The 25642-nt window shown below is 44.1% G+C and overlaps 1 protein-coding gene across 1 annotated transcript; it reads left to right on the forward strand.

Annotated features, from left to right (window-relative positions):
• Positions 1-20895: 20895 nt before the first annotated feature.
• socs1a (suppressor of cytokine signaling 1a) lies at positions 20896-23365 on the forward strand. The gene is made up of 2 exons (XM_068056869.1): positions 20896-21431; positions 22367-23365. The coding sequence occupies exon 2, from the start codon at positions 22439-22441 to the stop codon at positions 23081-23083; it is 645 nt and encodes a 214-aa protein (XP_067912970.1). The 5' UTR covers positions 20896-21431; positions 22367-22438; the 3' UTR covers positions 23084-23365.
• Positions 23366-25642: the final 2277 nt, after the last annotated feature.

A 25642-nucleotide genomic window follows, 5' to 3' on the forward strand; every position in this document is an offset into this window, starting at 1 on the left:
TGTGAGATCAAGGAGCCCTAGCAGAATTGAAGTCAATGGAATCAGGGGGAATACTCTCCACTGGCTGAAGTCATACCTACCACAAAGCTGTGGTTGTTGCAAGCCAATCATCTCAGTCCCAGGAGTTTTTAAGGGTAGTGTCCTAGGCCCAGTGATCTTCAGTTGCTTCATCAATTACCTTCCGTCCAATATAAGATCAGAAGTGGGGATGTTCGCTGATGATTGGACAGTGTTCAGTTCTATTCACAACTCCTCAGGTAATGAAGCAGCTTGTGTCCACATGAAGCAAGATCTGGACAACATTTAGGCTTGGGCTAATAAGTGGCAAGTAACATTCACGTCACAAATGTGGCAGGCAATGACCATCTCCAATAAAAGAGAATCTAACTACTCTCCTTGATTTTGAACAAAATTACCATCACTAAATCCCCACCATCAACATTCTGAGGGTTACCATTGACCAGAAACTTAACCTGACCAGCCACATAAATACCATGGCTACAAGAGCAGGTCCGAAGCTGGGAATTCTGTGGCAAGTAACTCACCACCAGGGCTCCCCAAAGCCTGTCCACCAACAACAAGGCACAAGTCAGGAGTGTAATGGAATGCTCCCCACTTGTTTCGATGAATGCAGGCCCATCTACATTCAAGAAGCTCAACAACTTTCAGGACAAAGCAGCCCACTTGATCTGCACGCCAGCCATCACCTTAAGCATTCACTCCCTCCACCACCAGCACACAGTGGCAGCAGTGTATACCATATACAAGATGCACTGCAGCAACTCGCCAAGGTTCCTTCGACTGCATCTTCCAAATCTGCGACCTCGACCACCTAGAAGAAGAAGGGCAGCAGATGGATGGCAAAACTACCACCTGCAAGTTCTCCTCCAAGTCACACACCATCCTGACTTGGAACTATATTGACATTCCATCACTGTTGCTGGGTCAAAAATCTGGAACTCCCTCCTTAATAACACTGTGGGATTACCTACAACACACGGACTGCAGCATTTCAAGAACGCGGCTCACCACCATCTTCTCAAGGGCAATTGGTAATTGATGGCCCTGCCTGCAACACCCACATCCCACAAATGAATGAAAAAAAGCATGACATCAGGAGATTAGGGCAAGGCAGGAAATTGGCAAGGAAAAGGAATAAATGATGAGTGATGTTGACATAATGGGGAAACTGGTTTCATGGGTATTCCACATCACTGACCTGTTCTGCTTCCATCACTTGGTTTCCTGAATCTTCCTTCAATTATATCAGGAACACTCAATATCTTAACTTCTTTAAATGAAAAAGGGAGGCAGAACAGCAATTTCCGGTACTGACATATAGTGTCACTTAATGGAGAATAGAAGTTTAACCTTGGCTGTGATGTTGTAGGTGGCACCTATAATAACACAGGATTCTCCCACAGGAGGGGGTGAAGAGAAAGTCAGATGGGGAGCTTCCACCTGTTATCTTATCGTGTGCTTCCTGGTAACTAGCATCAAATGTCACCAGTATTGGCCTTGGTGCGGAAGCGTGAAGGTTGTGGGTTCAAGTTCCTCTCCAGAGACTTGAGCACATAATTCAGGGTGGCAGTCCAGTGCAGTACTGAGGGAGTGCTGCCCAGCCGGAGGTGCTGGCTATCAGATGAGATGTTAAACTGAGGCCCTGTCTGCGCTTGCAGAGTGTCTTAAAAGCCCCAACAGCTTTTTGAGGACAAGCAGGAGAGTTCTCCCCAGTGCCCTGTCCATCATTTATCTCTTGATCTATGCCACCAGAACAGATAATCTGGTCATTTATTTCTTCACTGTTTGTGAGGACTTGCTGTGCACAAATTGGCTGCTGTATTTATTGCATTACAATGGTGACTACACTTCAAAAGTGCTTCACTGTCTGGAAAGCACTTTGGGACGTCCTGGGGGCTTGTAAGTTGCTATATAAATGCAAGTTCTTTCTTTATGTTACCCATCTTTTTGGACAGAGGTGATTCATTATATGACCGGGATAAACAATACAATAAAGCTTAAAGGTGGATAAATCACCAAGCCCAGATGAGATGTATCCCAGGCTGCTGTGTGAGGCAAGGGAGGAGATAGCAGGGACTCTGACACAAATTTTCAAATTGTCTTGTCACAGGAGAGGTACCAGAGGACTGGAGGACAGCGAATGTGGTACCATTATTCAAGAAGGGTAGCAGGGATAAACCAGATAATTATAAGCCTGTGAGTCTAATGTTAGTGGTAGGGAAATTATTGTAAAAAATTCTGAGGGACAGGATTAATCTCCCCTTGGAGAGGCAGGGATTAATCATGGATAGTCAGCCCGGCTTTGTCAGGGGGAGATCGTGTCTCACTAACTTGATTGAATTTTTCGAGGAGGTGACGAGATGTGTAGATGAGGGTAAAGCAGTTGATGTAGTCTACATGGACTTCAGTAAGGCTTTTGATAAGGTCCCACATGGGAGATTGGTTAATAAGGTAAGAGCCCATGGGATCCAGGGTAATTTGGCAAATTGGATCCAAAATTGGCTTAGCGGCAGGAGGCAGAGGGTGATGGTCGAGGGTTGTTTTTGCGAATGGAGGCCTGTGACCAGTTGTGTACCACAGGGATCGGTGCTGGGACCCTTACTGTTTGTAATATACATTAATAATTTAGACGTGAATATAGGAAGTATGATCAGTAAGTTCGCAGATGACACGAAAATTGGTGGTGTCGTAAATAGTGAGGAGAAAGGCCTTAGATTACAGGACGATATAGATGGGCTGGTAAGATGGGCGGAGCAGTGGCAGATGGAGTTTAATCCTGAGAAGTGTGAGGTGATGCACTTTGGAAAGACTAACAAGGCAAGGAAATATACAATGAATGATAGGACCCTAGGGAGTACAGAGGGACCTTGGGGTGCATGTCCATCGATCACTGAAAGCAGCAGCACAAGTAGATAAGGTGGTTAGGAAGGCACATGGAATACTTGCCTTCATTAGCTGAGGCATAGAATATAAGAGCAGGGAGGTTATGTTAGAGCTGTATAAAAGGCTGGTTAGGCCACAGCTGGAGTACTGTGTACAGTTCCGGTCACCATACTATAGGAAGGATGTGGTTGCACTGGAGAGGGTGCAGAGGAGATTCACCAGGATGTTGCCTGGGCTGGAGCATTTCAGTTATGAAGAGAGACTGGATAGGCTGGGGTTGTTTTCCTTGGAGCGGAGAAGGCTGGGTGGGGGGGACCTGATTGAGGAATACAAAATTATGAGGGGCATTGATAGAATATATAGGAATGAACTTTTTCCCTTAGTGGAGGGGTCAATAACCAGGGGGCATAGATTTAAGGTAAGGGGCAGGAGGTTTAGAGGGGAGTTGAGGAAAAAAATTTTCATCCAGAGTGTGGTTGGAATCTGGAACACACTGCCTGAAGGGGTGGTGGAGGCAGGAACCCTCACAACATTTAAGAAGTATTTAGATGAGCACTTGAAATGCCATAGCATACAAGGCTATGGGTCAAGTGCGGGAATATGGGATTAGATTGGACGGGGCTGAAGAGCCTGTTTCTGTACTCTGTACTCTATGACTCTATGACTCTAATATGGCAAAACAACGGCATAGCCTGACAGGAGAATGCTGGTCTCAGAAAGAATGATGGGGAAGCTCATCTATAAACTTGTGGGTCCATTGATGGCACATCTGTGACTTTGAAAGCTTGTAATACTGTACTTACTGTAAAACTACAAATATTTCTGCTGTTAATATCTGTTTGCTGTTTGCAATCTAAATAAATACAGGTTGTACTTGTAGATACAGGCATGTGCTCAGTAGGTCCACAAATATTCATAATCTAAACAGATTTGCAATTGGATTGCAATTCACAAATATTATGAATATTCTTGGAACGTTAGTCGTTTACCAGTAAGTTAGAATAGTAAAGATTTATGAAAAACCTTTTTACTGAAAATGATTTTTTAAAAATGTTTGAGTGTCTTCATGGGGCTGTTGATTACTGAAAGGGCCTGAATTCAAAATGATATTCTTGACTGGTATTCATTCTTGGGCTTCCCCTTAGTGTTGAGTTTGCCTTACTGGAATGATTCATCTTGAGGAAGTGTTATGGTGATGGTAAGGGTGGGGAAATCACTGCCCTTGACCCATTTCTTACATTGCTTGGCAGCAGCAGCATTGATGGGGATCCATGGAGATTCCCATGGATTGCATGGTTAATTCGTCAGACATAGGGCAATGAACTAATGATCAGAGGCAACAAAATAGGAGAAGTACGTTTCTTAAAAGCATAATTTGCTTTAACTGACTATGAGCTTTTATGTATCTTCTACCTTCATCCCTGTATTCCAACTCAATCCAAGACTATAAGACCTTCTTCAGCAGAGGACTATTCAAAAATGTTGTGGACCACCTTCGAGTCGATCTTGCCAATGCTACTCCATGCTCAGACAGCAGTGGTCTTGTTGTGTGCAAGGAACAATTTGATACTTGCCACCGACACCTTTTGTGAAAGGCGCTGTCTCATAAGTAGCAGCCTCACCATAAACCAACAAAGCCCAATCTGGCTGTCCACAACACACTCAAGTGTCACCTGGCACCGATTTCAGTCTCACAATCACAATCACTTTAAGTCTCAAACGACTTACTTCTGTTTTCATTTTCATAAAATAATATATTTCACATGTTGTAATTGTGACCCAGTGAAGTAAGATGTGTGCGGTTGTGCTTTACTGAATTGTTCTAGTCTGTGGTGTACTGTGATCTGCTATGTTTGTTAACCACGGGCTAGTGGGGTTAGGTTGGAATCCTACAGAATCACAGAATTGTCACAGCTCAGAAAGAGGCCATTTGGCCCTTCATGTCCGCACTGGCTCTCTGAAAGAGAAACTCCCTCAGTTCCATTCCCCTGCCTTCTCCCCATAACCCTGCACATTCTTCTTTTTCATATAACTGTCTAGTTCCCTTTTGAATGCTTCAATTGAACCTGCCTCCACCATACTCTCAGGCAGCGCATTCCAGACCTTAACCACTCGCTGCGTGAATAATTTTTCTTCATGTCACTTTTGCTTCTCTTACCAAATGCTTTGAATCTGAGCCCTCTCATTCTCGATCCTTTCACGAGTGGGAACAGTTTCTCTCTATCTACTCTGTCCAGACCCCTCATGATTGTGAATACCTCTATCAAATCACCTTGCAGCCTTCTCTTCAAGGAAAACAATCCTAACTTCTCCAATCTATCTTCATAACTGAAATTCCTCATCCCTGGAACCATTGTCGTGAATCTTTTCTGTACTCCCTCCAATGCCCTCACGTCTTTCCTAAAGTGCGGCGCCCGGAACTGGACGCAATACTCTAGCTGAGGCTGAATTAGTGTCTTATACAAGTTCAACATAATTTCCTTGCTCTTGTACTCTATGCCCCTATTAATAAAGCCCAGGATACTGTATGCTTTATTAACCGCTCTCACAATCTGTCTTGCCACCTTCAATGACTTATGCAAATATCCACCTAGGTCCCTCTGCTCCTGCACCCCCTTTAGAATTGTACCCTTTATTCTATATTGCTTCTCCATGTTCTTCCTACCAAAGTAAATCACTTCACATTTCTCTGCATTGAACTTCATCTGCCACCTGTCTACCCATTCCACCAACTTGTCTATGTCCTTTTGAAGTTCTACACTAACCTCCTCAGAGTTCACAATGCTTCCAAGTTTCGTATCATCTGCAAACTTTGAAATTGTGCCCTGTACACCAAGGTCCAGGTCATTAATATATATCAGGAAAAGCAAGGGTCCCAACACTTGGGGCGGCACAGTGGTGCAGTGGTTAGCACCGCAGCCTCACAGCTCCAGCGACCTGGGTTCAATTCTGGGTACTGCCTGTGTGGAGTTTGCAAGTTCTCCCTGTGTCTGTGTGGGTTTCCTCTGGGTGCTCCGGTTTTCTCCCACCGCCAAAAGACTTGCAGGTTGATAGGTAAATTGGCCATTATAAATTGCCCCTAGTATAGGTAGGTGGTAGGGGAATATAGGGACAGGTGGGGATGTGGTAGGAATATGGGAATAGTATAGGATTAGTAGAAATGGGTGGTTAATGGTCGGCACAGACTCGGTGGGCCGAAGGGCCTGTTTCAGTGCTGTATTTCTAAATAAAAAAAAACACTGATCCCTGGGGAAATCCACTACAAACCTTCCTCCAGCCTAAAAAAAATCCATTAACCACTACTCTTTGCTTCCTGTCACTCAGCCAATTTTGTTTCCATGTTGCTACCGTCCCTGTTATTCCATGAGCTACAAGTTTGCTCACAAGTCTGTTGTGTGGCACTGTATCAAACGCCTTTTGAAAATCCATATACACCACATCAACAGCATTGCCCTCATCAACCCTCTCCATTACCTCATCCAAAAACTCCAGCAAGTTAGTTAAACATGATTTTCCCTTAAGAAATCCATGTTGGCTTTCCTTAATTAACTCAGATTTGTCCATGTGACTATTGATTTTGTCCCTAATTATTTTTTCTAGAAGTTTTCCCACCACTGAAGTTAAACTGACTGGCCTGTAGTTGCTGGGCTTATCATCACACCTTGTTTTGAACAAGGGTGTAATGTTTGCAATTCTCCAGTCCTCTGACACCACCCCAAGTCTAAGGAAGACTGAAAATTTATGGCCAGTGCCTCTGCGATTTCCACCCTCACTTCCCTCAGTATCCTTGGATGCATTTCATCTGGCCCTGGTGCTATATCCACTTTAAATACAGACAGCCAATCTAATATTTCTTCTTTATCAAGTCAGACCCCTCTAGTGTCTGACTTACCTCTTCTTTCAACATTGCCTGGGTTGTAACTTCTTCCTTGGTAAACAAAGATGCAAAGTATTCATTTAATACCACAGCTATGCCCTCTGCCTCCATGTGTAAATCCCCTTTCTGGTCCCTAATTAGCCCCACTCCTCCTTTTACCACCCTATTACTATTTATATGCCTATAGAAAACTTTGGGATTTCCTTTAATGCTAGCTGCCAGTCTCTTTTCATGCTCTCTCTTTGTTTCTCTTATTTGCTTTTTCACTTCCCCTCTGGACATTCTATATTCAGCCTGATTCTCAATAGTATTTTCTACCCGGCATCTTTCATAAGCACACTTTTTCTTCTTTATCTTAATCTCTACCTCTTTTGTCAACCAGGGAGCTCTGGATTTGTTTGCCTTACTTTTACCTTTCAAGGGAACATACCTTGACTGTGTCCGAACTATCTCTTCTTTGAAGGTAGCCCATTGTTCAGCTACTAGTTTTCCTGCCAGCTTTTGACTCCAATTTATTCGCCCCAGCTCCATTCCTACCCCATTGAAGTTAGCCTTCCCCCCAGTTAATTATTCTTACTCTGGATTCCTCTTTGTCCTTTTCCATAGTCAGCCTAAACCTTATGATACAGTGATCACTGTCCCCTAAATGCTCACCTACTGATACTTGATCCACTTGGCCCACCTCATTTCCAAGAACCAGGTCTAGCAGTGCCTCCTTTCTCGTTGGACTAGCAGCATACTGTTGTACAAAATTTTCCTGAACACACTCAAGGAGCTCTTGCTCCTCACTGGCTTTTACACTACTATTATCCCAGTCTATGTTTGGATAATTAAAGTCCCCCATTATAACTACCCAATAATTTTTGCACCTTTCTGTAATTTCCTTGCAAATTTGTTCCTCCATGTCCTTCCCACTAACTAATGGCCTATAAGCAACACCGAGCAATGTAACCACACCTTTGTTTGTTCCTTAGCTCTAGTCAAATTGATTCAGTCCTCAACCCCTCTGAGAACATCCTTTTTCTCCAGCATTGCACTGCTCTCCTTAATCAATACTTCCACCCCTTCCCCTTTTTACCCTTTCCTATCTTTCCTGAACACCTTGTATCCAGGAATATTTAACATCCAGTCCTGCCCTTCTTTGAAGCAGATATCTGTAAAAGCCACCTATGACGATCATTCACAGTTGGGTTCGGAGGCCTAGCCAAGATAATGGAATGTCGCACATCCCATACACACATGCACACACCTCAAACACACCCCACACAACCCAAACATACCCCACACACCCCAAACACACCCCACACACATCCCTCCATTTCACACACAAACACACACATTCCACACACATATGCACACCTCACACACTCCCCACAAAATCATCTGAGCAAGTTCACTGTGTGCTTCTTAAATATGCAGTTGGACCCCATGCTGATGTGTGGATGTATGAGAGACCACACTACTGTGGGTCTGATCTAATACAAATGAAGCAATAACTGATCCAACCAGTAAAGTGAACACAAAAAAATTTTTTTTTTTTTAGAGATACAGCACTGAAACAGGCCCTTTGGCCCACCAAGTCTGTGCCAACCAACAACCACCCATTTATACTAACCCTACAGTAATCCCATATTCCCTATCACCTCCCGACACTAGGGGCAATTTACAATGGCCAATTTACCTATCACCTGCAAGTCTTTGGATGTGGGAGGAAACCGGAGCACCCGGCGAAAACTCACGCAGACACAGGGAAAAATCTTTTTCAAATTTAAGAGTGGGATTTTTTTCACTGTGGTTGATACCCTTAGGCACAAAATCAGTTCATGCAAACCACTTAGAAATGTATATAAATGTATTTTATGACCATGCCCTAAAACAGAAGTCAGTATTAAAGACTGCTAATTCTAAAACTACTTTTGGTTTGAAGGAAAGTCACAGGAAATCAAATGTTGACATCGGCTTGTGAATGGCAGACCTCAGGCCCCTTTGGAAGTCCAAGCCAGCCTGCAACAAGCCTACCTGGTCTGATTAAATGCAACATAGAAGGCCCTGAGCACAGAAGATTTAAAAAAGTTTTACTTGCCATGAGACTGTACACCACCATTTCCGTACATCCATTTTCTCTACTGTATTCCAAACTCCATGAATTGTCCAGGATTTGAATGCTCAACATGAAATGTTTAATAATCACTTGTTGCATTGCAGGGTACAGCCTCAACAAGGGCATTTTTCCCCTCAAATATTCATCATGAGGCTGCAGCTCATGACGTATGGGCTAATTGTGATAATATTACAAACCATTCCACTGAAATGATACATTGCTCCCTAGCTTCAATACAATATACAGAGAGCCCAAGAGCAGAACCAGCAACAAAACATTCAATTATATTTGTGTAATTTACCTATAATTAACTAGCCGAGACCCACAAAACATTTGCGGTCAAATTAATATCTTTATTGCAACAGTACTTCTTTAAATACAGGACTTCTAGTTATTCTTTCACCAAAGACTTTAACAGAATCAAAACTTCTCACTCTGGAAAAAGCTACATATATCTATCCATGTGTAAAAACAGGCCTAGGAATATAAATACAAATTTTGTCAAGAGTCTGGCCTTGTGACTTGTTTATTGTCATAGAATATGAAAGTCTAATTGAGAACTATCACTTGATTGAAAAGGCAGGTTTACATCTGATGGGCTCAATGTTATTTGACGAATAAACACTCAATTTCCTTGAAATCTACCTGTTATGATTTCAGCAGCTATCATCGAAGAAAACAGCTTCCTAACAACCAATCTTGTTCCATAACAAAGTCCTTGTTTAAGATTCACGTTTCATAGCAATATTATAAATGCTCCTTCCTTGAGTTTGTGCAATGTGTTACGATCAGTTGAGGAGTGGTCGAAAGGCCCCCCTCTTGTCCCTCTCCTTGTTTGACCGCAACATGGTTTATTTCTTTAAAACAGTGGATATGCTTAGCAATTCAGTGAGTGCTTAACCCTTTATGTGCTATGATCATAAAAGAACCAATTGGACATGTTTTCTTGAGTTTAAACAAGAAAGAGGTTAGTTTATTGTACTTACAACTAACACCCGATCTAAGTAAAATAAACTACTCTCCAACTTTCACGCACATACACAGCACTGTTGGTGTACTTACACCCCAAGGACTGCAGCGGTTCAAGAAGGCAGCTCACCACCTTCTTCTCAAGGGCAATTAGGGATGGGCAATAAATGCTGACCTAGTCAGCGATGCCCACATCCCACGAACAAACAGAAAAAACCACACAAATAGATTACAGAGTGAAGAAGCATATATTGGTCAGATTAGAGTCTGGAACAATAAAAAGAATATACAGTCTGTGGAGTCTGGTAATTCACTTGTCTTCCAGATGAACTGTGGCCCTGAAGTTTCTAGCTGGTTGATGTGGCCAACTGGTTCAGGGTTTTCTTGGAGACAGTGATGCAGAGATTTTACTACCAGGGTCTCTGTCTGCAGCAATGATGGAGTTAGATGTTTTGCATCCCACAGACAGGGTTTGGACTTGCAAGGTGGCTTGGAGAGAGAGAGACAGACCCCACATGGGTCCTGCACTGGTCAACTTCAGGTGCTTGTCTACTGTAGAGAAATGAAACTGCAAGTTTTCACCCAGGTGGAGGGTCTGTCAGATGATGTCCCAGTGTATTCTCTCTTTTGCACATTAATTAGATCAAGTCTAAGAATTCCAATCTCTCTCAGGTCCCATTGTTTCAGTGTTTACTCTTTGAGGGGTTCATCTCCACCTGTGTTAATGTTCCGAGATGGCTTTGAATGTCTTGTTAATGAAGGCAGGGCAGGTAGCTCATTCAAACTGCTCAAACCATTGTTCTGGTTGGAGATTTTACCAGACCTATGTCTCCACCTCAATACATTGGCATGTAAAGTATTTAGATGCAAATTGCAGTGACCATTTTAGCTGCTAGCAGTGATCCTTTTATCAGTTTTTTGTCATCTGCTTTCTTTTTAAAGTTTACTTCAAGTTGTTTGTCTCCTATTTTCTTTTTAAAATTGAATTCAGATTTCCAACTGATGGAGTAAAAATAAAACCTTCATTCAGCATTGCACTTATTCAGGAGAAGTGGCATACCCATTGGAGTTAGACTGTGTAGAAACGGGGCGGCACAGTGGCGCAGTGGTTAGCACCGCAGCCTCACAGCTCCAGCGACCCGGGTTCAATTCTGGGTACTGCCTGTGTGGAGTTTGCAAGTTCTCCCTGTGTCTGCGTGGGTTTTCTCCGAGTGCTCCGGTTTCCTCCCACAAGCCAAAAGACTTGCAGGTTGATAGGTAAATTGGCCATTATAAATTGCCCCTAGTATAGGTAGGTGGTAGGGAAATATAGCAACAGGTGGGGATGTGGTCGGAATATGGGATTAGTGTAGGATTAGTATAAATGGGTGGTTCATGGTCGGCACAGTCTCGGTGGGCCGAAAGGCCTGTTTCAGTGCTGTATCTCTAAACTAAACTAAATTAAACTAAACTAAACCCTGGAGGGTATAGACTGTTATCACTTTTTTCATCTAAAGAATCAATGCTGATGTATTCTGTTAATTCACCTGACAGGTTTTCTGAAATCTTTTCATTCAAATCTAGTGAACCTTCATTTTTAGCACAAAGAATAGCTTTAGAATAATAAGTTGTATCAAAAATTGTCCCCACCATTTTGCCACACAATCAATTTCATCATCTCATCCACCCCTCCCATACCATTCACATCCCATGCCATTCCATCCATCCCATGCCATCACTAATCCATGCCATTCCATCTTTCCCATGCCATCATTAAACCATGCCATGCAATCCATCCCATGCCATCACTAACCCATGCCATTCCGTCTTTCCCATGCCATCACTAACCCATGCCTTTCCATCCTGCCCATGCCTTTCCATCCTCCGATGCCATTCCCATCCCACTCTTGCCCTCCCCATCCCTCCTATTAATCCCATTCCTCACAGAAATAATCTCTCCAGTCAGGGTAACTTTGTTGTTGAGCGCCCCTTATGTTCTGATGTTTTTGTTCTCCATCAAGCCCCACCACCCCATCACGCGGCCACCACCACCACCAACCATTGGCAGCCGCATGTGTCACATGCTTCAGTCCTCTGCACTTCCCACATGCCTCCACACGCACCAGGCACAGCACCAATAAACCCCATCAACAGATGCACCCCTTAAACTGACCAATCAAAGACAGACAAAAACTGAGTATTATTATTATAGATTGTTTGGGTAAGTTGCTCAGACTCAGTCTGGGTCCATTCACAGGGTCACTGTTAGGCTGAGCTTGTGGCAGGATGATTCACTCAGGATATATCAGCTGTGAGGAGAGGTGAGTCAGTGTCTCACTGTCAGTGGCAGTGCATTTTATTCATGCCTAATTGAGGTACAGCAGTCATCATCAACAGCAACAACTTATATTTGCATAGTGCCTTTAACGTAATAAAACATCTATAGGCACTTTGCTGGAGCGTTATACAACAAAATATGACACCAAGCCACATAAGGAGGTATTAGGTCAGATGACCAAAAGCTTGGTCAAATTGTTAGGAACTCAGTGAGACTGTTAATGTTAAAATTTGAGATATGGGCCCCCATACCAATTTAAAGAATTACACAAGATTTCATGTTTTAAGAATGTAATTATGACAACTAAAGTAAAAGAAATCCCTATTAACTAAATAGTACTTTGTAAGTAGCTGATACCCTAAATTACAAAGAAAGATATTTTCCTTACTTATTGAAACATTTGAAAACCTCACACCACACTTATACGTTGCACAGTCCTCTTTGATAGTGAAATCTTTGCAATTAAAAGTTCCAATCTCCTCCCAGTCACGATGGGTTGGATCTCCCAGGACTTTCTCAAAATCAATGTCCTCTTTGCTCACTTCTCTGAGCACTTTCAACCTGGACGCCAATGAATAAGGCGATTCCTGGCAATCCTGCTGGTCTTTTACTTCTTTGAAAACTTTAACTTTCAAAACAGGTTCACATCTTTGCAGTCTTTTGCTGTCAGTTTTTCTCTGAGGGCAGGTATTCCCTCTTTCTCTCCCTTGAGGCTGCCACTACTGTTTGCCTTCTTTTCTCACAGCCTGCTCTGAGGCTGCAACTGCTGGTTTCCTTTCTTACAGCCTGTCTGCCTTCAGGAAATCTGTCAAATTTATCGGGAATCAAAAGTTAATAGCTCATTGTCCTTTTCCAATATGCAAAGTCCACAAGTCTGGTTTCAGCAGCACCATCTGGGCTTTCCATTATTTCCAGGTGTTAGCAGCTGCCATGCACATTTGCATCCTCAGAAACACTAACTCCTTGTTTACGATCCGAAAGTCTGGAGGGTGAAACCCATTCAGGTGTTATACTCCCATTGTCTCTGCTTCTCAAAAAAAGTCTTTGATCTGGGATCTTCGTCAACCTGGTAACCAAGATTTCTGTCTTATCTTTAAGCAGACTGAATGTGAGGTCACCTAACTTCTCTAACTCCATCGTAAACTTTAAAAAAAAATCATTTTTAAAACATAATCATGTCAAAGTCCAGTGTGTCTTGAAGGAGGAAGGTGAGGTAGAGGCGCGGAGAGGTGTAGGGAGAGTATTCCAGAGCTTATGGAACAGACAACTGAAGGTGCGGCCACCAATGTTGGGCGATTAAAATTGGGGATGCATAAGAGGCCAGAATTAGAGGACCGTAGATATCTCAGAGGGTTGTGGGGCTGTAGGAGGTTAAAGAGATAGGGAGGTGCAAGGCCATGGAGGGATTTGAAGACAAGGATGAAAATTTTAAAATCAAAATGTTGCTTGACCCGGAGCTAATGTAGGTCAGCGAGCACAGGGGTAACAGGTGAAAAGGAATTGGTGTGAGTTAGGACAAGGGCAGCAGAGATTTGGATGGCCTCAAGTCTACGGAGGGTAGAATGTGGGAGACCAGCTAGAAGTGCATTGGAAAAGTCAAGTCTAGAGGTAATGAAGGCATGGATGAGGGTCTTAGCAGCAGATGAGCTGAAACGGGCAAAGTCAGGCAATGTTACGGAGGTGGAAATAGGCGGTCTTCATGATGGTGCGAATAGGCGGTCAGAAGTTCAACTCGGAGTCAAATGTAACACCAAGGTTGCAAACAGACTGGCTTAATCTCAGACTGTTGCCATGGAGAGGGATGGAGTCAGTGGCTGATGAACGGATTTTGGAGCTGGGACTGAAAACAATGGCTTCAGTTTTCCCAATATTTAATTGGAGGAAATTTCTGCTCATCCAGTTCTGGATGTTGAATAAACAGTCTGATTATTTAGCTACCGTGGAGGAGTCGAGAGAGGTGGTGGTGAGGTAGAGCTGGTGTTGTCAGCGGAAATGTGAAAAATAACTTTGTGCTTTTGGATGATGTCACTGAGGGGCAGCACGTAGATAAAAAATAGGAGAGGGACAAGGATAGACCTTTGGGGAATACCAGAGGTGACGGGTGTGGAGCAGGAAGAGAAGCCATTTCAAGTGTTTCTCTAGCTATGATTAGATAGATAAGAATTGTACCAGGTGAGAGCAGTCCTACCCGGCTAGACTGCAGTGGAAAGGCATTGGAGGAGGATGGTGTGGTCAACCATGTCAAAGATTGCAGACAGATCAAGAATGACGAAGAGGGAAAGTTTACCTTTGCCATAGTCACATAGGATATCATTTGTGAATTTGATAAGAGCCGTTTTGGTACAGTGGCAGGAGCAGAAACCTGATTGGAGGGATTCAAACATGGAGTTCCGGGAAAGACGGAAACGGATTTGGGAGGTGAGAACACATTCAAGGACTTTGGAAAGGGAGGGTGGAGACGGGACGGTGATTTGCCAGGACGGTGGGGTCAAGGGTTGGTTTTGTTGAGGAACGGGTGATGACAACAGATTTAAAGGAGAGAGGGACAACACCTGAAGAGAGAGAACCGTTAACAATATCGGCTAACATGGGGATCAGGAGGGGAAGTGGGAACAGGATCAAGGGAGCAGGAGGTGGGTCTCATGGACAAGGTGAGCTCAGAGAGGCCATGAGGAGAGATAGGAGAGAAACTAGACAAAGATGTGAGTTCAGGGCTAGGGCAGGGGAGCATTAGAGGAAGATTGGCCAGGTGGCCTGGTGGAAGGGAGGGATGTGGCAGAGGCAGCTGATCGGATGGTCTCAATCTTAGTAACAAAGTACATGAGCTCCTCTTGATTATTTTTGAAGGTGAGCTGGCCAGGTACAAAGTGAGGAGGAAGAGGAGAGATGGGGCAATATGATATGGGCTGTGGGGATATCAGGGATCTTGTCTTCCAGGACTGGACTGCACTGCGATTGGCGCTGAGCCAAAACTAGGAATGGGACGTGTGAGTTGCGTCTCAGAGTGAAGGGCTACGATAGTCACCTGGATGGGACTGGGCCATGGCCAGAGCTGAGGCTACACATTGTAGAGGTCACTATGGGTGGGACTCATGCTTGGGACAACCCTGGGGAAGATGTGAGAGAAGGGAATAGTTAGGTCTGTTGCTTATGCAAATCAGGGGGTGCCTCACGCCTGGTTCAGGACCCTTTGTGAAGTTCATTGGCGACCAACTGCTGCATGCGACCGACAAGCTGCACTGGGGCTTTCTCAGGTGCTTGACAGCAACAACAACTTATATTTATATAGCGCCTTTAACGTAGTAAAATGTCCCAAGGCACATCATAGGAATAATATCAAACAATATTGACACTGAGCCAATAAGGAGATATTAGGGCAGGTGACCAAATGTTTTGTAAAAGGGGTAGGTTTTAAAGAGTGTCTTAAAGGAGAGGTAGAGAGGTCCAGAGGTATAGGGAGGGAATCCCAGAGTTTTAGGAAGGTAATTTCAGAGCTTAGGGCCTATGCAGCTGAAGGCATGACCACCAATGGTGAGGATTAAAATCAGGGATGTTCAAGAGGCCAGAACTGGAGGCGCACAAATATATCAGAGGACTGTAGAGCTGGACGAGATTATAGAGATAGGGAGGAGTGGCAAGGCCATGCAGGGATTTGAAAACAAGGATGAGAATTTTAAAATCAAGGTGTTGCTTAACCAGGCGCCAGCGTAGGTCAGTGAGTGGGGTGGTGAGGGGGCAGGGGGAGGAGGGGTGGTGAGGGTGGTGGATGAATGGGATTTGGTGTGAGTTAGGACACGAGCAACAAGAGTTTGGGATGACCCCGGGTTTACGGAACCAAAGGACGACTGGAGCCTGCTATGCCAGAGGTAAGCTTAATGTCTTTCACTTACCTTTCTCCCTGCTGTTCTCATATGCGTTCAAGTCTTCAGAAGAAGGAATTTTCCTCCACACAAGATCAGGGGGCAGGTTGTTCAACCTTGCCCGTCTAAGAGCGAAGTCCAAAGTATGGAAAGTCCTCATCAGGGAACTCCTCTTTGCTGACGATGCTGCTTTAACATCTCACACTGAAGAGTGTCTGCAGAGTCTCATCGACAGGTTTGCGGCTGCCTGCAATGAATTTGGCCTAACCATCAGCCTCAAGAAAACGGACAGGACGTCAGAAATGCTCCATCCATCAATATTGGCGACCATGCTCTGGAAGTGGTTCAAGAGTTCACCTACCTAGGCTCAACTATCACCAGTAACCTGTCTCTTGATGCAGAAATCAACAAGTGCATGGGAAAGGCTTCCACTGTTATGTCCAGACTGACCAAGAGAGTGTGGGAAAATGGCGCACTGACACGGAACACAAAAGTCCAAGTGTATCAAGCCTGTGTCCTCAGTACCTTGCTCTATGGCAGCGAGGCCTGGACAATGTATGTCAGCCAAGAGCGACGTCTCAATTCATTCCATCTTCGCTGCCTCCGGAGAATACTTGGCATTAGGTGGCAGGACCGTATCTCCAACACAGAAGTCCTCGAGGCGGCCAACATCCCCAGCTTATACACACTACTGAGTCAGCGGCGCTTGAGATGGCGTGGCCATGTGAGCCGCATGGAAGATGGCAGGATCCCCAAAGACACATTGTACAGCGAGCTCGCAACTGGTATCAGACCCACCGGCCGTCCATGTCGCCGCTTTAAAGACGTCTGCAAACGCGACATGAAGTCCTGTGACATTGATCACAAGTCGTGGGAGTCAGTTGCCAGCGTTCGTCAGAGCTGGTGGGCAGCCATAAAGGCGGGGCTAAAGTGTGGCGAGTCGAAGAGACTTAGCAGTTGGCAGGAAAAAAGACAGAAGCGCAAGGGGAGAGCCAACTGTGTAACAGCCCCGACAAACAAATTTTTCTGCAGCACCTGTGGAAGAGCCTGTCACTCTAGAATTGGCCTTTATAGTCACTCCAGGCGCTGCTCCACACACCACTGACCACCTCCAGGCGCTTACCCATTGTCTCTTGAGATAAGGAGGCCAAAGAAGAGAAGAAGAATGTGGAGCCAGGAGGAGCAGGTTTGATCTTTCCAACTCCACATTGGAACTTTGGGCCATTGACAGCCTGTGCTCACCTCCCTTCTACTGGACCTACCTTCGGACCTCATTTCAGATTGCTCCCCCTCTCGCGCCCCCCACCCACCCACATGCTACCTCTGGGGCCGTAACTGTCTCCCGCAGATCACCAGTAACGTACTAAGGCTGGCGGACCAATTTGCTGTGTTCCTGCCGCCAGTGCTATTGTGCTTGAAGCATGCACTAAATCTGGACTGCCCCCTGCTCCCCACTCCCACCCCCACCGCCCACCACATCAGTTCAGGCACAATCCAATTTCTAGACCGTTAAGTCATGACTAACTACTAGCATCTTTTCAGTGTCACTAAGATTACTTATGTATGTACTTCACAACTCCCACAGACCAAACAGGAAAAAAAATCATCTAAATATAGCATTCACCTACACCTTTATTCATCTGTGTAAATGAATTGCTGCACAAACTATTGGAAGCTCCCCTCCCCCACTTTTTGGTTCAGTGACGCTTACTCTAGCTGCTCTATGCTGGTCTACACAACTTAATGACTTAAGTATGACCAGACTTCCTCGTAACTGCTCATTCTATCCTGCATCACTGCATCACATGTAACACACACATATCAGACACTTCTGTGCAATCTCACCCGGCTTGCCCACTATCTGTATGAATGATTGCATGGTGAAATGCTACACTGAGAAGCTACAACTAAACTCGCAAAAGCAAAATATTGTGGATGCTTGAAATCTGAAATAAAAACAGAAAAACACTGGAAACACACTCAGCAGGTCAAGCAGCATTTGTGGAAAGAGTTAACATTTCAGGCAGGTGACTGTTCATCGGTAAAGAATAAAAGCGAGAGGTCTGTGAGAGGGTGGAGGACTAGAGGGATTAAATGACAACAGGAATGATGGAGAAAGGCAAAAGGCGGTGAGAATATGCCAAGTCAATATGCAGTTTGAATTTCTGACAGATTTCCTTGTGGACCAGAAAGAGCAGGAGAGCTATTCTGGACCCGCAAGAAAATCTTGGGCCTTCCCTTTCCCAGGCTTACCCCCACCCCTCTCCTGACTGCAATACCCCTTCCCAAGCCCCCTGATGCACTTACCTTGTGTCAGGGACCATTCCCCCTGTGGCAATCTCCAAGCCATCTGATATTAATTGCCGGGCAGCCGCTTTCTGCCCACTTCAAGGCCACCTTTTCTTTAAATTGGCAAGCTAATGGGGCCTGGCTGTCAACATCAGCTAAGGCTCACTGTTACTGCTCCTGGACGGGCCAGCCCCTTGCTAGGCCGTGCTCCAGCCTGATTTCCAAGTTACAGGGGTGGATTTTTACTCCCAGGCTGGAGCACGGCCTAGCAAGGGGCTGGCCCGTCCAGGAGCAGTAACTACTAACCTGACTGAGAGGAAAGTGACTGGGAAAGTGATGGAGGGATGGGAGCTTGCATCTCCTGGTCACATTATATAAACCTTCTTTTAGATGTTTGACAAATGCGAGTGTTTCCACCTCTGCTCTCAAAATATTTAAAATTTACTGGCTCAGAGTCAAGCTCTGCCCAGGTGTGGAAGTGTGTATGCACACAATTAAAGGGAAGGACTTGCATTTACATAGTGCCTTTCATGACCTCAGGATATCCCAAAATGCTTTAAAGGTCAATGAAGCTCCTGCATTAGTTTCATTGATTGGGAAGCAGGCAGTATCAACAAGGTACTGCCCAGATGGTCTCAGACTTTAAATTCAAGAGGGTAGAAATTCGACTGGGGGAGGTAGCACAAAATGGGAAATATCACACCAGCCACCCATTAAACACATCGTCTGATATTTATTTCCATTAAAATCGATAGAACTGAGGATTGGGTGGGGCCTATAACTGGAAACCAATGCAATACCATCCATTTTGTTCCATCATCTGAGATGAATTTCTACTCCAAGATCCCTGGAATTACACAATGGGGTTCTAGCTGTGGAACATAGGCCATCCAGCCCCTCGAGTCTGTTCTGCCATTCAATTAGATCACGGCTGACCTGTATCTTAACTCCATTTACCTGCCTTCGTTCTGTAACTTGTATCATCCTTGCCTGACAAAAATCCATCAATCTCAGTTTTGAAATTTTCCAATTGATCTAGGCTCAACAGCTTTTTTGGGGTCAGAGGTCCAGAGTTCCATTAATGGGCTGATCTGAGATTCTTTCATCACACTATTTTGGCAGTAACAAGTTTAAAACAAGTGGGTTAACTCGTCCGCTAAAACAGCGGGCACAGGAATTCCAGGTGAATACATCAGGCTTCAATGCTGAAATTGCTGGGCATCATGTCAGGGACAAGGTGTCTACATTCATTCAGAGAACCCTGTGAATGTTTGAAAGTTCTCAGATTCTCTCTTTACTGCATTCCACAGTACAGACTTACACAAAATGAACCAAGTTTTACACAGTGATTGCTAATGAGTGCACTAAATATAGCCCTAATGCTGAGCACTTGATTCAAAGGGTGTTTAAACTCAGTGTCTTACTATGACAATAACCATGTCCAGTCGAGCAGTTAGGACTGAAATGTGGCACTGAAAAGATCCCCTCACTCCCCAGAGACCCTTTCAGTTAGTCATCTTGTAACTTACATTGGGAATGAGGAATTGGGCCTGATTCAAAGAAATGGAGGGTCGAATGAAAAAGGAAAAGTATAACTGGTGACACTGCTGGTAATGTCTTCTTGTATAAATGAGCAGTCTGATACTTGGCAGGCTGATTGATGTGGTGACGTTTCCCCGAAATCCGAACTGCGCATCACTTGGTCTAAAGGAGGTCAGAAACCAATTCCAGGAAACCCTCAACTACCTTTCCTGAACTGAGAGTCAAACACTTGCGCCGAAGCCCTGCCCCTGGAGTGCAGCGTGCGCCGAGGAGGCCGTATCTCTCTCTCTCTTTCGCTCAGTCCATTACCCGATGCACCGCAGTCACCGTTTACCATCAGACACATCGGCAAAAAAAAAACTTAGAGCTCACTCAAATAACCACAAGACAGACAGCAACACGAGCAAGCTTAGACTGGGCCAAAGGAGTTTTACAGTTAACACTTCACAAAGTGAATCAACCCCCCACCTCGTCCCACACGCAAACAAAACCCCACTCGCTGCAAATATATCGACGTGGATTACCGGGCAAACATTTTCATTCTAACCGGGTCTATCTTATATATCGATTTAAAATAATAAGTGGTAGTCGTTCTTAGCGATTAGTTTTCGCCGCCTTTTAATAGTAAAGGTTGATGTGACTAAACACTAGTGCTAATCCCGACCCTAACACTGAGTCTCTCCCTCCCTCCACCAAAGGCTCCCCTCCCCTCACTCTTATCCCCAGTCTTCATCGGAAAGGGAGTTGCTTCGTGCTGTCTTTAACCTATTTAAAAGCTGGTTGCCGGGTAAACAGCAGCTGCCTCCCACCTTCGGGTAAATGCAGACCGCTATCAGCAATGAAATCTTTCTTTTTTTAACCCATTGATCAGGAGTCTGAATGCTGTGCAGTTTAAAAGAAACACTGATCCCGACCCGGGCCACTTTCCCACCACCTGCCTTGCCCCAGTAACACATTCCCGGGTTCAGTCTGGAATTTGCGTCGCCCATTTCCCGTGCTCTTTGCCTTTGTGTCAGTTTTATATATTTCTATATAATAGATATAAAATCTCCTCGGCGCTCCTGTACTGAAGGCAGCCAGCCCCTACAACAGATTCTTTTTTTGTGCGTGAGTAAGACTTCCAGAGAAAACAGAACACAGTTCGATCCCTTCCCCCTTAACGTAAACATTTTTTAGAACCGCTGAGAAGTGAAACTGAAAGTGAAATGGCCGGGACGCGACTGGCTCATTTGAAGCAGGTGGTTTCCTCGAATCGAAGTGGGGCGGAAGGTGATATATAGAAAAAGGCAGCCTGTCAGCTTGGGCTGCAGAGCACAATTTAACAAGAGGCAATGAGTGTACCCAGCCTCTCAGAGCCGTGTAACTGTGTAAGGAGAAACTGCTCATTGAATCTGACACACGGCTCCTTCAACAGAGTATCTAACACATTGACCGTGCACAGTGACAGCACCGTTTCCCCATCTAACAGCAGCTACATTTTCACTAAATGAACGGATTTTGTTCGCACGTTGACCTGTGCACGGATTTCTGTGAAGTTTGTTTCATCTCCAGCTTCTTAGTTTGATGCAGAAGGTAAGAACGCCGTTGTGAACATTTTTTTTTAAAAAAGTTTCTTTGCAGAGTTTACACCAGAGGGAGGTCAGGATGACCATCTTTTGGGGAAAGGGCTTTGAGATGAGCGACTGGAGAATACTGTGAATCTAGAGTTCATGCTGAATTCGGTTCCTGCTGCCTCCTAGTCCTGCTTAATAAACTTTAGCCAGATACATGGATTTTCAAGATGTCAAAATAATATTGCTGTTATGTATTGGTGGAGAGACAGAGGGATACTCATTTAACCCGAGCTATAGTAAAATCTCAATAGGGACTCTTAAAACCCATCTTAATATCAGTTCAGTTTTCAAGTAGTTTCCTTGGTTTTTATTCTCAAGCTGAAGATATTGCGAATTGTAAGTCTGGGCGATCTTATGCTTACAGGATAGTACCTGGTGTGACGGGACTTAATGTTTCCTGTAAATAGCGGGAGATTTATGATAAGCAGCGGCAGAGGAACTTATTGTCCCTGTCTGTTGTCTACACACTTATATACTCAAAGGCAGCAACTCCTGAGCCTCTCTATTACAAAGCTGCTGCTGCTCATTCACTGGTACTTCTGGAGGCCAGCGGGATGGTTGGGAGACCGGGTTTATGGAATGATCCGCAGTCTACCTGCACAGGTGCAAGTTAACGGGCTCTGGAGGGACTGCCTCAGGCAACAAATCCCAAAATCAGAAGAGACCTGGGCACTGTATTCCTTACCTTTTGGATAACGTGTTCCCTGCCCATTGAACGGGACCATTCCAGTGGGTTCTTTGAGTGAAATATTAGTATCAAAATAAATTGCTCTTTTGATATTAGTTTCCACGCCAAATGATACGAGAATTGCACATTTTACTGGAAGATTTTATTCTCAGACTTGACTTATTACAGGAACTCATTGACTCACTTCAGTTTCCTTTTCCTTCCAGGGTTGGTGACTTTCTGCATTGCACTGAAGCCTCGAGCTATGGGAGACCATCCGGGATCATTTATGCTATAGGATGGTGGCAGACAGCGACCTGACTGACAGAGCTGCCAATGCCAGAGACCGACTGGAGCCTCAGGTACTGGAACTCGCCGAGCACAACGATCTTGAATTTGATCTTCAGCATCCCAACCATGAGGACCAGCAAGGGAGGGCCAGCCCCGCAAACCGCCAGGTGGAAACCCACTTCAAAACATTCAGATCTCAGTTGGACTTTGAAATCATCGAGAGGACTTGGAGATACCTGGAGGACTGTGGTTTCTACTGGGGCCCAATGACAGTGGAGGTGGCTCACAGCAAGCTTAAATCCGAACCAGTGGGGACCTTTCTTATTCGGGACAGCAAACAAAGGAATTACTTTTTCTCGCTTAGTGTTAAAACTGCCAAGGAGCCCATCAGCTGCAGGATCCAGTTTCAGGATGGTCTTTTCTCCTTGCACGGCAGTAAGGAGTCCTTCAACTGTATCATGAAGTTGATAGAGCATTTCACAGTCTCGCCCAAGAAGTTCCTTTCGAAACCTCTCAGAAAAGTCAGACTGCAGCCTTTGCAAGAGATTTGCAGGAAAAGGATTATTGAGTCAGTCGGGAAAGACAACATCGATCGGCTCCCCTTAAATCATGTCTTGAAGGACTATCTTCAAACGTTCCCATTTCGGATTTAAAAAGCAGCATTACCCACCACTCAGCCCACGTCAGAGATCTGTGAAGAAACGAGGCAACGAAATCTCTGGATTTTTTATGCTGAGTCCTCTTCTGGGGACTTCCCTTTGTAGCATCGTCTTCCATTTGTGGAGAAAACTTGAACTATTTTATGACTGTTTACAGATGCAATAAATGTTTACACTATGTGGGACCTATAACCCCACTCAGATTATTTTCTGCCATGCAGAGTTGTTATACGCAATTCATTTTTAATGAAATAAAATTTATCAAGGAAATTGTAACATTGCATTTCTGTTGGGGTTATTCTAATCCATCATTGCTCATTCCTTATCCATTTCCTCCATTCTTGCCGTACCTGCTGTTATAGGCAAACTTGCTGGAATTCTTATTAGAGTGAATTATTCATTTTAACTTGCACTCACTTAGAAAGGAACACATCCTCACATTAGACTGGAGAGACAGACTGCTCCAGGCGGCGTGGTCTTAAGGGCAAATTTTATTATTGAGCCATCATGTATGACATTTCTATGTCTTTAAAGGATAGAGAAATGCCCACTTTAGATGGTTCAATGTTAGAATTAGTGTAATAATCAGAATGTAGCTTACTCCAAAATGCTAGACTTTTCACATTCGACCTGCTGCCTACCTTGGCATAGAATGGCAGGTACTTCTTTAAAGAGATCATGATCCGCTTAGTTCCCACACAGATTAGTTTTCAATGCTTGCACAAAAGAAACAAAACGTTATTGAAAAGACCTCGTCAGCAGGGAGAAAACTGCATTGTATGTCCGGAGACAGTGAGGAGGACTATTGAAAATAATGGCGATTTGTGCCTGTTTATACTCATCAATTCCCGCATTATTCAGACTTAATGGAATTAGTTAAGGGCCATCTTTAATTGTCGTCTATATCCCATTAATGTAAAGAGTGCGTTTTGGGGGAGGTATTAATGTTTGATCTGCACCTTTGCATACCATGTTTTGAGAAGAGGAAAGCTTTCTCTGATAGATTTCTCTTCCAGCTCTAACCACTAGGTGGCAATTGTCAACCTTTTTTAAAAGAAAATACAGAAAACCTCCCATTTTTGTGTGAAGAAAATCAACGTACACGCAAAGAACATCCTGATTGACTTTAAAAGGTCACAGTCACAGTACCAGGTTTGGTGGTTGATAATTCAAGCACTTAATCGGAAATATAAGGAAAATATAGGAGTTACTGAGTTGGAATCAGGCCTCGAACATTCTCCTTCTACATTATGCTATTAATACCACAGATACATCCAGACTTTCACTTTCACAGTGTGCATATTCTACTCAATAAACCTGGTAATCATTGGGGTGGTGCTTAGGCGGAGTCCAGCAACCACAAGTAACAGCAAATGCATTCATTGATCATTTTTTTCATTACAGGTAATGAATGAGGTAGAAAATGCTAGAATTTCACAGCAGGTCCCATGGCATCTCTTTTCACCTTTACAAAAATGGTTCAAGGCTATTAAAACCATTAGCTGCTTCTTTGTAACAGTTAGCATACCTTGACGCTCTAGTTTTATAAATACGTGAAAAAGACGGGAAACAAAATTAGAAAACGTTGGTCAGCCTCTGCAAAAGAAAAGGCTGGCTCTAATGTTTGGGGTAAAGTTCTTTGTCAGAACACAGACCTGCTGTGTATTTCCTGCTTTTACCTGCTGCTCTCCTCTCCTCTCCACTTTGTTCCGCCCTATAAAGGGGACTGCTTACCTTGCAGTTTTTAATTTTAATCTATCTTTTCTCTTTTTGGATGCTGGCCATTCTCTTGTATATTTCCAGCATTTCCCACTTTTATTTCATTCATTCACTCATTCATTCCTTCAAGATCACATAGTGCCATTGAAGGATACTGCAGGACAGATTAAAACTGATTCTCAGGTAATGGCATAGCTGCTAAATGACTACTTTGCATCAGTTTATACTCCTATATTCCAAAGGAGGAGTGCTCTGTATTGAATAGCATTAGTAACAATAAAATAGATAGTAACGTCATCTTGGATTGATGAGGAAAGCTCAAAATTGATATGTCCATCAAGGATTGATTAAAGAGATGTTCTGGAAGCCCCATACCCATATCTTCAATAGTTTAATAGAGTCAGCAATAAAGCCCTCAGACTGAAGCTATAAGAGACCCTCTTATGAATATGGGGAAAGGGAATGTATCATCAGAAATACACAATATGGATTCTGTAAAAATAGGTGTGCTGTGCAAATTTGATGAGTATTTTTGAGGAAGTCAGTAAGACAGTGGATGAGAGAAATCCAGTAAACATTGTTCACCTGAACTTCCAGGAAGCCTTTGGTAAGGTAGCTCACAATGGTTAACTTCACAAGATAAAATCTTATAGTATCAGTATGACTTTGATACACTGGTTTAGGAATTGACTCCAATCGCACAACCAGTTCAGCCTGGGCACATGTTACTAGTGGTGTTAGTCATGATGAAAGAAAGATTTGCATTTATATCACACCTTTTATGGCATCAGGACATTCCAAAGCATCATACAGATAAGGAAGTACTTTTGAAGT

The sequence above is a fragment of the Heterodontus francisci genome, chromosome 24 (genome assembly GCF_036365525.1).
Source record: "Heterodontus francisci isolate sHetFra1 chromosome 24, sHetFra1.hap1, whole genome shotgun sequence".
Lineage (NCBI taxonomy): Eukaryota > Metazoa > Chordata > Chondrichthyes > Heterodontiformes > Heterodontidae > Heterodontus > Heterodontus francisci.